Raw genomic sequence first — 11,599 nt, forward strand, 5'->3', positions numbered from 1 at the left:
GTCTGGCCGCTCACAACTCGATATTTTTAATACGACATGCGATAATGACTCTTATTACAGCGCAAATAAGAACTAAAATAACACAAAATCGCATATTCATCATTAATTTGGTCAAGTTCACTGCAGACAACGTCACACGCTGCGACCGTATATTTACAAACTAAAATACACATTTTGACTTTTTAATTATTCATTAAAAAATCCCGGTATTTCTGGAATATTTTTCCCGAAAGGCCCGACAACCAAAGGGTTAAGAAACGGTAAAAATAATATTCACAATTTTTTGGAACAACGCAAAAAATACTCGTTATGTAATTTTGAAACATTAATTTTGCAAAAACTATAAATTTTTAAATTTTTTTTTTATTTTTCCTATTTTTATATAATTATTTACTATTATAATTTCCAATAAAAAAATATGTTTTTTTTGGAACACTTTGCAAAAAAGCACCCGCATGCTAACTGGTTAATATTAAAAAAAACATATCTTTAATTATTTCATCAGTTCAATTCAAATTTAGTATGTAATTTAATCTAATGTAATGAAAGGATTAAAATAAAATCGATTTGGAGGTAATTCTTCATTATAAAAGACCATTTGAAACCATAAATAAAATTTTACGCGACTGTCCCAAGAAGCCAGCATCTTTTTTGGCAGCATTATTGTCTTTCAAAGTTAAGATTTTTGGTTGGCAAATTATGCAACCGACTCACTCTTGATATTCAAAGAGCAAAAAAGGTTATTGTACATGAAGGCAAGGCCACAGAGAGAAAAATCGGGCCCCGGCACTCATTGTTGTTGCGAGCCCCTGAAAACATTTAAGTGACAGTTAAAATATAATACTTAAAGACTCTCAGCTCCCACAATTATTCGTTTTCTCGAATAAACGAAAATAAAAATCTTTTTTACTGTAACCCATGAAGAATAGTAAAAGTTATAAAATAAAATACTCGGAAACTCAGACTTTAAAATTAAAAAATTTACACCCCTTTGTCGGTCTACATATGTGGTGGCAAGATTATACGTTAAGAGGGCCGCCAAATTCACTTTAATGTGAATTAAAGAGAATGTGCGAGCTGCAGCTGCCTTTCTTTTAGGAGCGTTGAGATACGATTCGTTGAGCTATCGCAGAAAGTTGTATACCGCTAAGCATTTCTTTAAACTATTAAAGAGTGCTGTCGACAATCCAGCTATTCTCGAGGAATTCCAGTTTTGGGTTCCAGAACGTCTTCAAGAATCAAGATCGTGACCTCTTTTGATAGTTGTTGGGGTTAGGACGTCCACACTTGCCGACTCGCCTATGGCTGTTGTCATCCGGCTCCTTAATACGCTGGCATTGTACATTGATCTGTTTAATGTTAGCTATGAGGAGCTGGCCCGGTTCGTATCATATCATTTTGATATTTTATGATTTTTTTGCTTGCTTCTTTATATGTATTATTTTTTGTAAATTATTTTAATATAATAATATTAATGTTAAACTTTGCTATTGAAAAAAAATATTCTGCTTAGGTAATATTTTATCTACAAACCCATTTGTCTTTCCTGTCATTGATTTTGCTCCGTATTTTGCTACACGCACTAGTTTTGATAAAGAAAGATTGTATTTTCTTAACAGCTTGTAGACAATTTAAAAAATATATTTTCTTGCGATAGAATCATTAAGAGAGAGACAACGTTAAGAAGTTTTTTGAACAGGAATAAACACAATTACTTCCGTCAGTCCTGTAATATCTATAGTTTTATCAACTGAAATTAAAAAAGTCAGATAGCCTTGAAATTTTAATTCAAAGTTTTCATTTAGCTTAGGTACAATTTAATTGATTCTTATTGCAATACAATTTATTGATATTGAAATATTTTGAACTATATTCTTCCGGAAAAAAGTATATCTGCAGTTTTCAGCATGCATACTATACAAGTTTTATAATTTTAAGAAGTAATCGACCAGCACGATGGACGAATGGTATAAGTCTCTGACCATTGACCTGAAAGACCTGGGTTCGAATCCCATATAGACTTTACTGTTTTTTAATTTCTATCTAGTTATTTCTGGGAGATCGGAATTAGTGATTATTATATAAATTATAATTCCGTTCAATTATCACAGATTAGGTTTAACTAGTTTCCTAATCTAATATATGAATATCGTGATGAGCTAGGTCATACATATTAGGCATTGAAAATTCTGTATTAATAAATTACTTCGGCTCATAGAAAATATTTGGTACTTATTCAACAAAATAAAAATAAATGTAGGGTACTATTAGATCTTTATTGTATGTAATTTATTATTAAATTTAATGTGGACTAATAAAAAAATCTCTTCTCTAGTTTGTTCACAAAGTACTTGGTCAAAAATGTATACAAAAAATTGAGTTAAAAATTCAAAGATCTTTATCATTGCACCCTAAGAATATTACAATTTAAATTTACAACATTTAATTTATAATATCTTGATCATTTTTTAGTTCCGCCGAATCCTGAAAAGCCCATAATTTGAGCAATGTCAGGATTTGATTTAGATGCAGCCGCTTCTTCCTCATCTTCTTGCAATTTTCGCTTTCTATCCTTCCGTCTTTCTCTTCTGTGTTCTTTCAGTCGTTGCTCTTCTTCGGCCGCCTCACGCAACCGACCCTCTAGCTCATAGTCCTTCTGTTTTTCTTCTAATTTCTTTTTATTATGTACAAATCGGGCTTTAACCTTAATAATAGAACAACACATTAAATAAAAAAATAATTGATAAAAATAGATGTACAATTTAAAAGTAACCTGGTCGAGACTGCTTCTTTCGACTTTCATGGACATTCCCAAGTTTCTCTGATGTTTCTTTCCATTGATGTGGTCCAAAAAGTTGATCGAATCTTTAACGACGCAATCACAAACATTACAATAATAGCCCCCGGAATGCGAGGTAGGTGTATTCTTGTTTATGACGACACTTTTTCCGAGTCTGGAGTCTAAATCGACTTTATAGTCTCTTTGTTTTAATAATTCTCTTTTGACAGGAGGTCCTAAAAATATAGAAAAACATTATCAATATGCACTGACAAACATAACCAAGAAAAATAAATTATTGCTACTATTTCAATATATCAATAGATTTATTTGATAGATAGATTAACTTGTATTAAATGGTTTATTGCTTATTGATTGTATGATAAATGACAAACCTTTCTTTTGCTTTTTATCATCTAATTCGAGTTCTTGTCTTAATCGCTCGGCCGCTATTTCTTCGAATTCTTCTGTGTCCCATTTTCTACGATGATCTTCAGGACCGCTCATTTTGAAGCAGAACAGCAAAACAAATCGCAAAACAGAGCCAGCAGTCAAACGCCAAACTAGTGCTCGTTACTTCGAGACCACGCTTGACATGTTATCGTAACACCGAATATCTTCTGAGCAATAAAATTTCTTAAAACCATATAAATGTGCTTCAAAAAAGTTTAAGCCATAAATTAGCAATGTGTTATTCCATAAATAATCCTATCCTATGTACTTTATGATTCAATAAAAAAATAACAATCTAAAGAGTAAAAAATGTGCTTTCTATTTAATTCAAATCTTGCGTTAATTTTGGGACACCTTTTAGTAATGAATGGATGGTGAACGAGGCAGCACTGCCGCTGTCCATCTGTCTAAGTCCACCGAGAAAATGAGTCGCCGTCACATCAGTGTAACCAGAGTGCCGTTAATTTTTGGTTATAGTAAAACTTATACATTTATAAATGGGCCTCCACAGAATCAACGATACTTACAGGACAATATAAGCTGTGAAACTTTTACCAGTTTCTTCGAAACGTTTGATTGAAAAATAAGTTAACGGTGATATCCGTGTTTCATATAAAAAAATTAAATATATATTCAAAACAGATTCGGAACTGATGATGTTTTATATTGAAACTTATCAGAAATGTGGCAATTTCTTTACATCAAAGAGTACTGTGCAATAATCGAAACAATCGTCAGAGACTTACTTTTGTGGGGGCCCATTTATATATTAATTTATTCATTAATTATGGCTAAAACTAAGAAACACTCTGGTAACACTGACCTGACGGCGGCGGAGGGCAGCACATTCTTTTAGTGAATCTCGGCGGGAAGACGACGGCCGGTTGTGTCTCGTCCTCCATTCGCTCACATATATTTTAATAACAAATATGTAAACTCTATACTCTTTCAATAAAAATACTACTGCAGCGGCACAATCCGTGTCTAATTGCCATCAGTCACCATTCGTCCGCTAAGCTTTGATACATTTTAATTCTCTTTGAGCTACAATACGACAGTTTTAATTTAAAAGAACAACCCGAAATGTCTAATTTAAGAAGATGAAGATATTTTTGAGCAGCTAAATTTTAAATCGGTAGCTGAAATATTGAATGAATCCACAATGATGAATGCGTTTTGCAAAAAATGTTTCCCAATGTTGAGTCTAACCCCTCGGAAGCTTACAAGTTTATAAAACTACTTTGCAAGAAAATACACTAGAATACTTTATAAGTTAAAATTCAATGTGTCAACATAGAGATCCATCACATATTTGTAGACTTCGTTACTGCTCATGGTACAGTAAATAGAGAAAAGCTTTACGAGGCAATGGTAGAGTTTGACATCCCGGGGAAACTCATCAGGCTCACGAAACTTACGAATCCGAATACAAAATAATGTCTCGGAAGTATTCAATACTAATAATGAATTGAGACAGGGAGACGCACTTGCTTGCTTGCTCTTCATCATTGCTCTCAATAAGGTGATGGGATCCGAAAATAAACTTATATGGGACCATTTATACCAAGTTAGTACATATTCTGGTGTATGCAAACGATATTGATATCATAGCCTCGTAGGAAATATTTACTGACTTGTCAATGGAGGGACAATTGAGCGAGTAAATGAGTTTAGCTACCAGGGATCGTTAATAACGGCTTCAAATAACATAAGCGACGAGTTCAATAAGAGGATTATATCAACCAGCAGATATTTCTTTGGACTCCGCCAACATCTGCTAGGACAAACGAAAATTAGAATATAAGACCTTGATTAAACCGGTGCTAACATATGGATTGGAAACATGGACCCTGAAAACCGCAGACTGTTGAAGGCTGCAGGCGATGGAGTGGAAGGTACCGAGAAAGGTCTATGGCCCAATTTATGAAAATAGCATATGGCGGCGTCGTTATAATCATGAGCTATATGAACTACATATATGAAGAACACGACGTCATCAGATTCATTAAAGTCCAATGTATCCCTTTGGGCTAGACATTTTTTTTCGTATGAACCACGCGGCCCCAATTAAACGGCTGACAATGACGAAGCCAGATGGAAAGCGGAGTGAGGGAAGACCAAAACTTAAATGACTAGATGGGATTCTGGGCGTGAAGAACTGCTCAATATGAAAAGCTTTATTTAATTTCTAGAACCAAAAAATAATAGTGAATAAATCAGATTCAGGGAAAGTTTAGGATTCGATTTGGTGGTGGATTTAAAATTAAGTTAGTCAGAAGGTATAAAGTAATAATAAAAAGTAGAAGTTACAAATTCTGCGGTTGTAAATGATATCTAGTGATAAAAAAACAGGTGGCAATCTCGCAGGGATAAAATGTTACAGTTTTCTGGGATCCATGTTCATTACAGTTAAAGGTGCTGATATAATGCGAAAGTGAGTTAACAAATTTAAAATGATTTGAACTAGTGTTCATATTTCTACTTACCTCCATTATTTTTTATATCTGAGTTATAGAATTTAAGATTGCTTTTAACTCTGACTTTGACTATATAACCCTGATAGAACTGAAATCGATACATATTATTTTCGACTCAAATAACCATTTAGTACAGGAAAGAATTATTTATTATATAATGAAGTATTTGCCTTAAAGTTATATTAATTTCAAAATGTATCTAGTTTATCTCATTATAATTCTATGAAAATAAACAGTAATGTAGTGTTAAATAAAAAAGAAGTATTATTTTATAGCATTTTGCACCTTCATTATCCCTTTCTCTATTTCCTACATTTTAAAAGCTAATATATGATTGAAAGTTGAAATTGCAATAAGTGCATGGTAATTTTTATCTTTAAAATATTGGTTGTAATTGTTTTCTATAATACCAAAATCCAATCATTTGTGCTCATGGTTTATTTAATTCATAACCCCTGATAGTAAACAGCAAAAGTTCTGATAATAGTAATGTTAGGAGCAAGATAAAAAATTCCCACAGTGAAAGTTAAAAGCTTTTCGTCAAAGGTAACCAACCACACAAGGGAAGAAACTCTAATTAAATTGATATTTTTATTACAAAAATAATGAATTACACAAGAAAAAACAAATATTTACATTTCCTCACATATGTATGTAAAAAAAACTTATAAATACATTCTTAAAATACTACTTTACACATTTTGAAATCATAATATATTGCTTGTTCGCGTTAAATTATGAAGAGTGTCCTTCTTCCTCTGAAGAGTCATTAGAACTAGAGTCAGTTTCTGGTTTGTTAGGAAGTACTTTCTTTTCCACAGACTCGTACTTCTTTTCTATTTCAATCCATGGATTTTCAAGCATTGTGGGATGGAAGTGTCCTGAAACTTTGCTGTCGGTGTTTTGACTTCTATTAAAATTCTAAAAAACATGAAACAAATAAATAGATATGGCGACAGTTATTATAGTATAACGGAGGTATTTTTTTATTACCGGATTTCTCGGCCCACGATTGAAAGGTGAATTATCTGAATTCCTTTTGTTATAATTATACGGCGTAGAGTGCCTAAAAGCATTTTGGTTCCTGTTGTGGAATCCGCGCCCCCTAAAAGGCGTTCTATTATTCCAATTGCCTCTGAACTCTCTCGTAGGTGGAGGTGTGCTCATGAAAGACGAATTATTTCCATTGCTGCTTGCCTCTGGTAACTGATCGTCAGCGAATGTGGTGTCACTATACGATCTCATTCCACGCAACGGACTATCGTACTCCGACATGGCTGGCACTAATCAACTGACTGTTGACAAATACCGCCGGCTTCCTGGAGAAAGTGTTGCCATTATGAAAAACATTTATGGTGAAAATCATGGCCAATTTATAGCAATTTGAGATTTATTTATTTTGTAAAATATAAGACAATAAATAATATAAATGTCATTGTTTATATTGATTTAGTTTACACATATTAAGTACGTGTTGTTAAATATCAGGAAGCTCAAATTGCGTGGCTCCACAGGACTGAACTCCATTCTTACTTCAATTCAGAGGTTTTCAATTTTGAAATATGAAGTCCTCACATCTTGTTAGTATCCAAAGAAATAATTTTTGAACAATAAATCCAGTTTTTTTTATCTTTTATGTACAAATTATTATATTACTTTTAAAAGCGTCATATTGGCGTTGATTCCAACAATCAGGGAGCTTACCTTCATATTGAGATTGTGCCTTCATATAAAAGTGGTACAATATTTTATTTAGCTCAATGGCACTTTCATTAATTTTACTAGTTATCTTTGGTGTATTACAAGTTATTTTGGAGCTAGGGTTGCTTTTAAATAAAACAATATTATTATAAATTAACATTCTAGCTTGTTGCAGAATTTAAGCTCACAGCTATAGATTAATTCAGCAACTTACGGACTACGGTATTTTAACATATGTATGTTAATATTTATTAAAATACATTGCTGGCTATTTATTTAAGCCTCTAGCAGCGTTATTTACATTCACTTTAATGTATTTTATTTGGTTCTATGACAATTGAACACATGACAAAAGTACACACGACTATTGAATGCACGATTGTTGAACAGACGACAGTTAAACACAGCGACAATTGCACACAGTGACTAATCGGCTATTGAACACAATCTTCAAAAAAGTTTGAATTAGAATTTATAATTTATCCAAATAAATGCTTATATCCAAATAAATGCTTATAATTTATGGTATTCTAACCATGTTAAACTAAATAGTCTACAAGTTCACTTGTCGCTGTGTTCAACTGTCGTGTGTTCAGTTCCCCCCAATGTTTTTGAAAAAAATCTGACAACCTTGCGCATTGTGGTTACCTGTAACAATGATTGTAAGATTGCGAATAAATAAATAAATAACATATGGTTTTCTTATTTTAAATATTTGTATAATATATGGACACATATTTTTAGAGCTTAGACCAATAAGTCGAACGCCATGTTGACGTTTAGCATGTTGAAGGATCGATTTGTTACATTAGAAAAATAAATCGTTTCAATGTCTTTTTTTATTAAAACTGGTAAAATAGCATGTCACTCGTCAATTATACCAACTCTAGAATGAATCGCAGTATCTGATCACATTGAAAATATATTCTTTGTTAAAATGACATTTCAGATTGTACTTGTACAATATTTCATGTTTATTTAAAATGACCAGATGTCCCGGATTTGAGTTGTTGATCTCGGAATTTATGAAATAACATTTGTTATTTTTAGCTTCTATAGCATCCCTAAATGAACAAAAATGTTCGAGATTACCGTTTTATATGTGTCCTGCATTCCAACCTTACAAATCTGGTCACTTTACGTTTATTAAAAACAATATATGAATCACTTGAATACATTAATTTATGTTTTACTGTAGCTTATAATAATGTTTTACGTGATTTTTATTGTCAAATCTATGTATACAGTTAAATTAGTTTTTGTAGATAAATAGATTATTATTTATTATTAGATTATACAATAATTGGAGTTTGTTTGTGGGACTATAAGTGACATTTTCTAACGTTAATCATAAAATATTAAGATATAAATATTATCAAATGTGTTTATTTGTAGAACCAAACGATGATTATATTGATGAAAATATTGAATATAATGCTATTGAAAGTCCCTACAAGGTAATTTAAAGTGTGCTAATATAATTATATGCTATTGTTCGTAAATATATTTAACATTTTTTAAAGGATGATAGTGACAGCGAAGAGGAGAATGATAATTCTACCAACTTTGTAATTTAAATGTGCTTAAACAAAATATATTATTAAATGTTCAATAAATAATATTATTATTTTTTTATTTTAAGCAAAACAATATAAAACTTGAATACAGCAGTAGTGATGAAAATGACGGAAATATAAGAGCAAAACCAGAATTTATAGAAATTGGTTAGATCTATTTTTAATACATTCTCAATAAGTTTTATTTTGAGAACTAATCTGTTTTTAGAATCGCAAGCCTTTGAAAAAGAATCTGACGAAGACTCCAATACTCAACAAAGCGAAGAAGGTGATTTTTTAGTAATAAATATTTTTTGTGCTTATCAATACAATTTTTCATTATATTAGTTTTTTACATTCTTTTAGATGCACTTTCAAGTACTATAAATAATAAACCATACCTATTGAAATATGAAAGCGGAATTAAGAAGTATGAATGTATTGATTGTGAGAAAAAGTTTTTACTTATAAAAAATCTTCATTTGCATTTAGCCTTGCACGGCATAAAATGCAACCATTGCGAAGAAACGTTTAAATCTCAGCTTGATTTAATGAAGCATATGAAATTTCATGAGAAATCTAAAAGTCAAGAAGATACATACTTCAAATGTGATAAATGCGGTAAAAAGTACTTAAATAAGAATTCTCTTAGAAAACACATTCAAAAACATTATAGTTTTAAATTCAAATGTGTTACGTGTGGAGAAAAATTTGAAACTAAAAGTGGTCTATCAGTACATAAAAAAGAACACAAGTATAAATGTAACTTGTGTAAGAAAGCATTCAAGAATATGAGGTATTTGAAAAAACACGTCGATAGACCAAACATTTGTCGCAATTATAAATGCGATGTGTGCGGAAAAGTTTGCATGACTAAAGTAGCACTGTTGACGCATACGTCAGTACATAAAACGACTTTCGATTATGAATGCGAAAAATGTAAGAAGCTATTCAAGTTGAAATCAAATCTATCGAGTCATATGAGAAAAGCTCACGAAGACGATGCCGATGATGATGTTTTTCTCGGTTTCAAATGTAAACTGTGCGAAAAGGCATTCAAAACTCAAAAATACCTTTCAAAACATATGAAAACGCACGTAACGTCCAACAATTTCATATGCGATAAGTGTAATAAAGCTTTCAAAACCAAAGGATCTCTAGTAGTTCACATGAAATATCATGAAGGAAACATGAAGTTTAAATGCGTCCATTGCTCTAAAACGTTTCACAATCAAAGCAATCTTAGTAACCATGAACTCGTTCATACCAACGTGTTCAGCTACAAGTGCGATATTTGCAGCAAAACATTCAAATATAAACATAACTATTTGTATCATATGGAGTTTCATAATGGAACTGAAAAGTACAAATGCGAGTATTGTGCAAAAGCGTTCAACATCAAGAGCGCTCTTAACAGGCATCTGGTATTACATTCAAATTTATTTAAATATAAGTGCCAAGTTTGCGATAAGCCATTCAAGACTAAGCATTATCTCACTAGTCATTTGAACGTCCACGACGATTCACTAAATTTTAAATGCTACGAATGCGGAAAGGCTTTTAAAACTAAACAGTATCTTTCGAGTCATATGAAGTTTCATATTAAAGAACGAATGAAACATAGAAACGCAGAATCACTCTGTGTAGATTAAGTGTATATATAGTATATAAACAAAGTATAATATATTTGGGTATTATATTAAGCTGTAATGCATTCGATTTTAGAAATCGATTCATTTATTTATAAGTAAAATATCAAAGGTAATATTTTAATTAAATCTTTGGATTAATTTTAATCAAATTAACAAATCGCCATCTCTATTATTTGTGAATTAATAATTAAATGTCATCATTTTGTTTCAAAATCTACATAAATTATATTTTATTTATCTCTATATGTAAAAGGATATTCCAGTGTGTACTCATAATTAAATAAAATAAAATTATAAATAATTTTATTTGTAATGCGTAGATGAATAATCATCTATTTTTGTATATAATAATTTAAAAACACATCTTTTAAAATGTATTTATACCTTTAAATTTAAATGGATTTTGTAAAGAGTGAGTCAATTCTCTATTTAATTTATATATAGTATCACATAATGTAGAGATGTTCCTTTTAGTCTGACTGATCATAATCTACATTCAAATAAAAATATAAGCTCTTAGTTGTCAAATAAATAACAATTTAATTGTTAGATATTAATATCGTTAGAGTAATACTAAAATTACTATAAAAAATATCTGTTATACGTAATTTTTTATTTATTTCAATTTTATTATATGTATAAAATACTACAATACATTTGAATAAAAATGTATGTATATATATTTAAAAAAATATAAAGAGATTGAGTCATTTTATTTTCCTTTCAAACAAACTTTCTCTATCCTTTTTGACTTTTGCTCCCTATCTGAATTTTTCTCAGGTTTCCAATTTATCCATAATTTTCAACCAAGTTAAATTTACTTGATTCATATGACCAATTTTTTACTTTCAATCAGTTGAGATAATTCATATTTTAGGGGTGTATATTTTTTAAATTGGGACATTTGTCCAGACTTTTTATTGTATGATTCGGTAATTATATAAAAATCTTCTGTTGTAACCAGCGTAACACTACCGTGTT

At 30.9% G+C, this 11,599-nt stretch overlaps 3 protein-coding genes across 3 annotated transcripts; 1 reads left to right on the forward strand and 2 right to left on the reverse strand.

Annotated features, from left to right (window-relative positions):
* Positions 1 to 2,257: 2,257 nt before the first annotated feature.
* Positions 2,258 to 3,400, reverse strand: LOC148231065 (zinc finger matrin-type protein 2). The gene is made up of 3 exons (XM_088193979.1): positions 3,175 to 3,400; positions 2,774 to 3,015; positions 2,258 to 2,704 (listed from the first exon to the last, which is right to left on the reverse strand). The coding sequence occupies exons 1-3, from the start codon at positions 3,284 to 3,286 to the stop codon at positions 2,462 to 2,464; spliced, it is 597 nt and encodes a 198-aa protein (XP_088050105.1). The 5' UTR covers positions 3,287 to 3,400; the 3' UTR covers positions 2,258 to 2,461.
* A 2,889-nt stretch (positions 3,401 to 6,289) lies between these two features.
* Positions 6,290 to 7,049, reverse strand: LOC148231066 (uncharacterized). Its single transcript, XM_088194837.1, has 2 exons — positions 6,703 to 7,049; positions 6,290 to 6,630 (listed from the first exon to the last, which is right to left on the reverse strand). The coding sequence occupies exons 1-2, from the start codon at positions 6,982 to 6,984 to the stop codon at positions 6,445 to 6,447; spliced, it is 468 nt and encodes a 155-aa protein (XP_088050963.1). The 5' UTR covers positions 6,985 to 7,049; the 3' UTR covers positions 6,290 to 6,444.
* A 1,109-nt stretch (positions 7,050 to 8,158) lies between these two features.
* LOC148231067 (uncharacterized) lies at positions 8,159 to 10,770 on the forward strand. The gene is made up of 6 exons (XM_088194576.1): positions 8,159 to 8,261; positions 8,806 to 8,867; positions 8,934 to 8,978; positions 9,053 to 9,134; positions 9,196 to 9,255; positions 9,333 to 10,770. The coding sequence occupies exons 1-6, from the start codon at positions 8,240 to 8,242 to the stop codon at positions 10,616 to 10,618; spliced, it is 1,557 nt and encodes a 518-aa protein (XP_088050702.1). The 5' UTR covers positions 8,159 to 8,239; the 3' UTR covers positions 10,619 to 10,770.
* The last annotated feature ends 829 nt before the right edge of the window (positions 10,771 to 11,599 follow it).

This window comes from Plectrocnemia conspersa, unplaced genomic scaffold, assembly GCF_051122295.1.
Source record: "Plectrocnemia conspersa isolate PC_06_02 unplaced genomic scaffold, ASM5112229v1 ptg000010l, whole genome shotgun sequence".
Taxonomy (NCBI): Eukaryota; Metazoa; Arthropoda; class Insecta; order Trichoptera; family Polycentropodidae; genus Plectrocnemia; species Plectrocnemia conspersa.

What these genes read in the sequence shown, in the direction of transcription:
- LOC148231066 (XM_088194837.1), bottom strand. Translation starts at nt 6,984, where the DNA reads ATGTCGGAGTACGATAGTCCGTTGCGTGGAATGAGATCGTATAGTGAC. An exon ending in ATCGTGGGCCGAGAAATCCG is followed by an intron (nt 6,631 to 6,702) that starts GTAATAAAAAAA and finishes CATGTTTTTTAG; the next exon opens with AATTTTAATAGAAGTCAAAA.
- LOC148231065 (XM_088193979.1), bottom strand. Translation starts at nt 3,286, where the DNA reads ATGAGCGGTCCTGAAGATCATCGTAGAAAATGGGACACAGAAGAATTC. An exon ending in TGATAAAAAGCAAAAGAAAG is followed by an intron (nt 3,016 to 3,174) that starts GTTTGTCATTTA and finishes CTATATTTTTAG; the next exon opens with GACCTCCTGTCAAAAGAGAA. An exon ending in AAAGAAGCAGTCTCGACCAG is followed by an intron (nt 2,705 to 2,773) that starts GTTACTTTTAAA and finishes TCTATTATTAAG; the next exon opens with GTTAAAGCCCGATTTGTACA.
- LOC148231067 (XM_088194576.1), top strand. Translation starts at nt 8,240, where the DNA reads ATGTCTTTTTTTATTAAAACTG. An exon ending in CTATTGAAAGTCCCTACAAG is followed by an intron (nt 8,868 to 8,933) that starts GTAATTTAAAGT and finishes CATTTTTTAAAG; the next exon opens with GATGATAGTGACAGCGAAGA. An exon ending in TACTCAACAAAGCGAAGAAG is followed by an intron (nt 9,256 to 9,332) that starts GTGATTTTTTAG and finishes ACATTCTTTTAG; the next exon opens with ATGCACTTTCAAGTACTATA.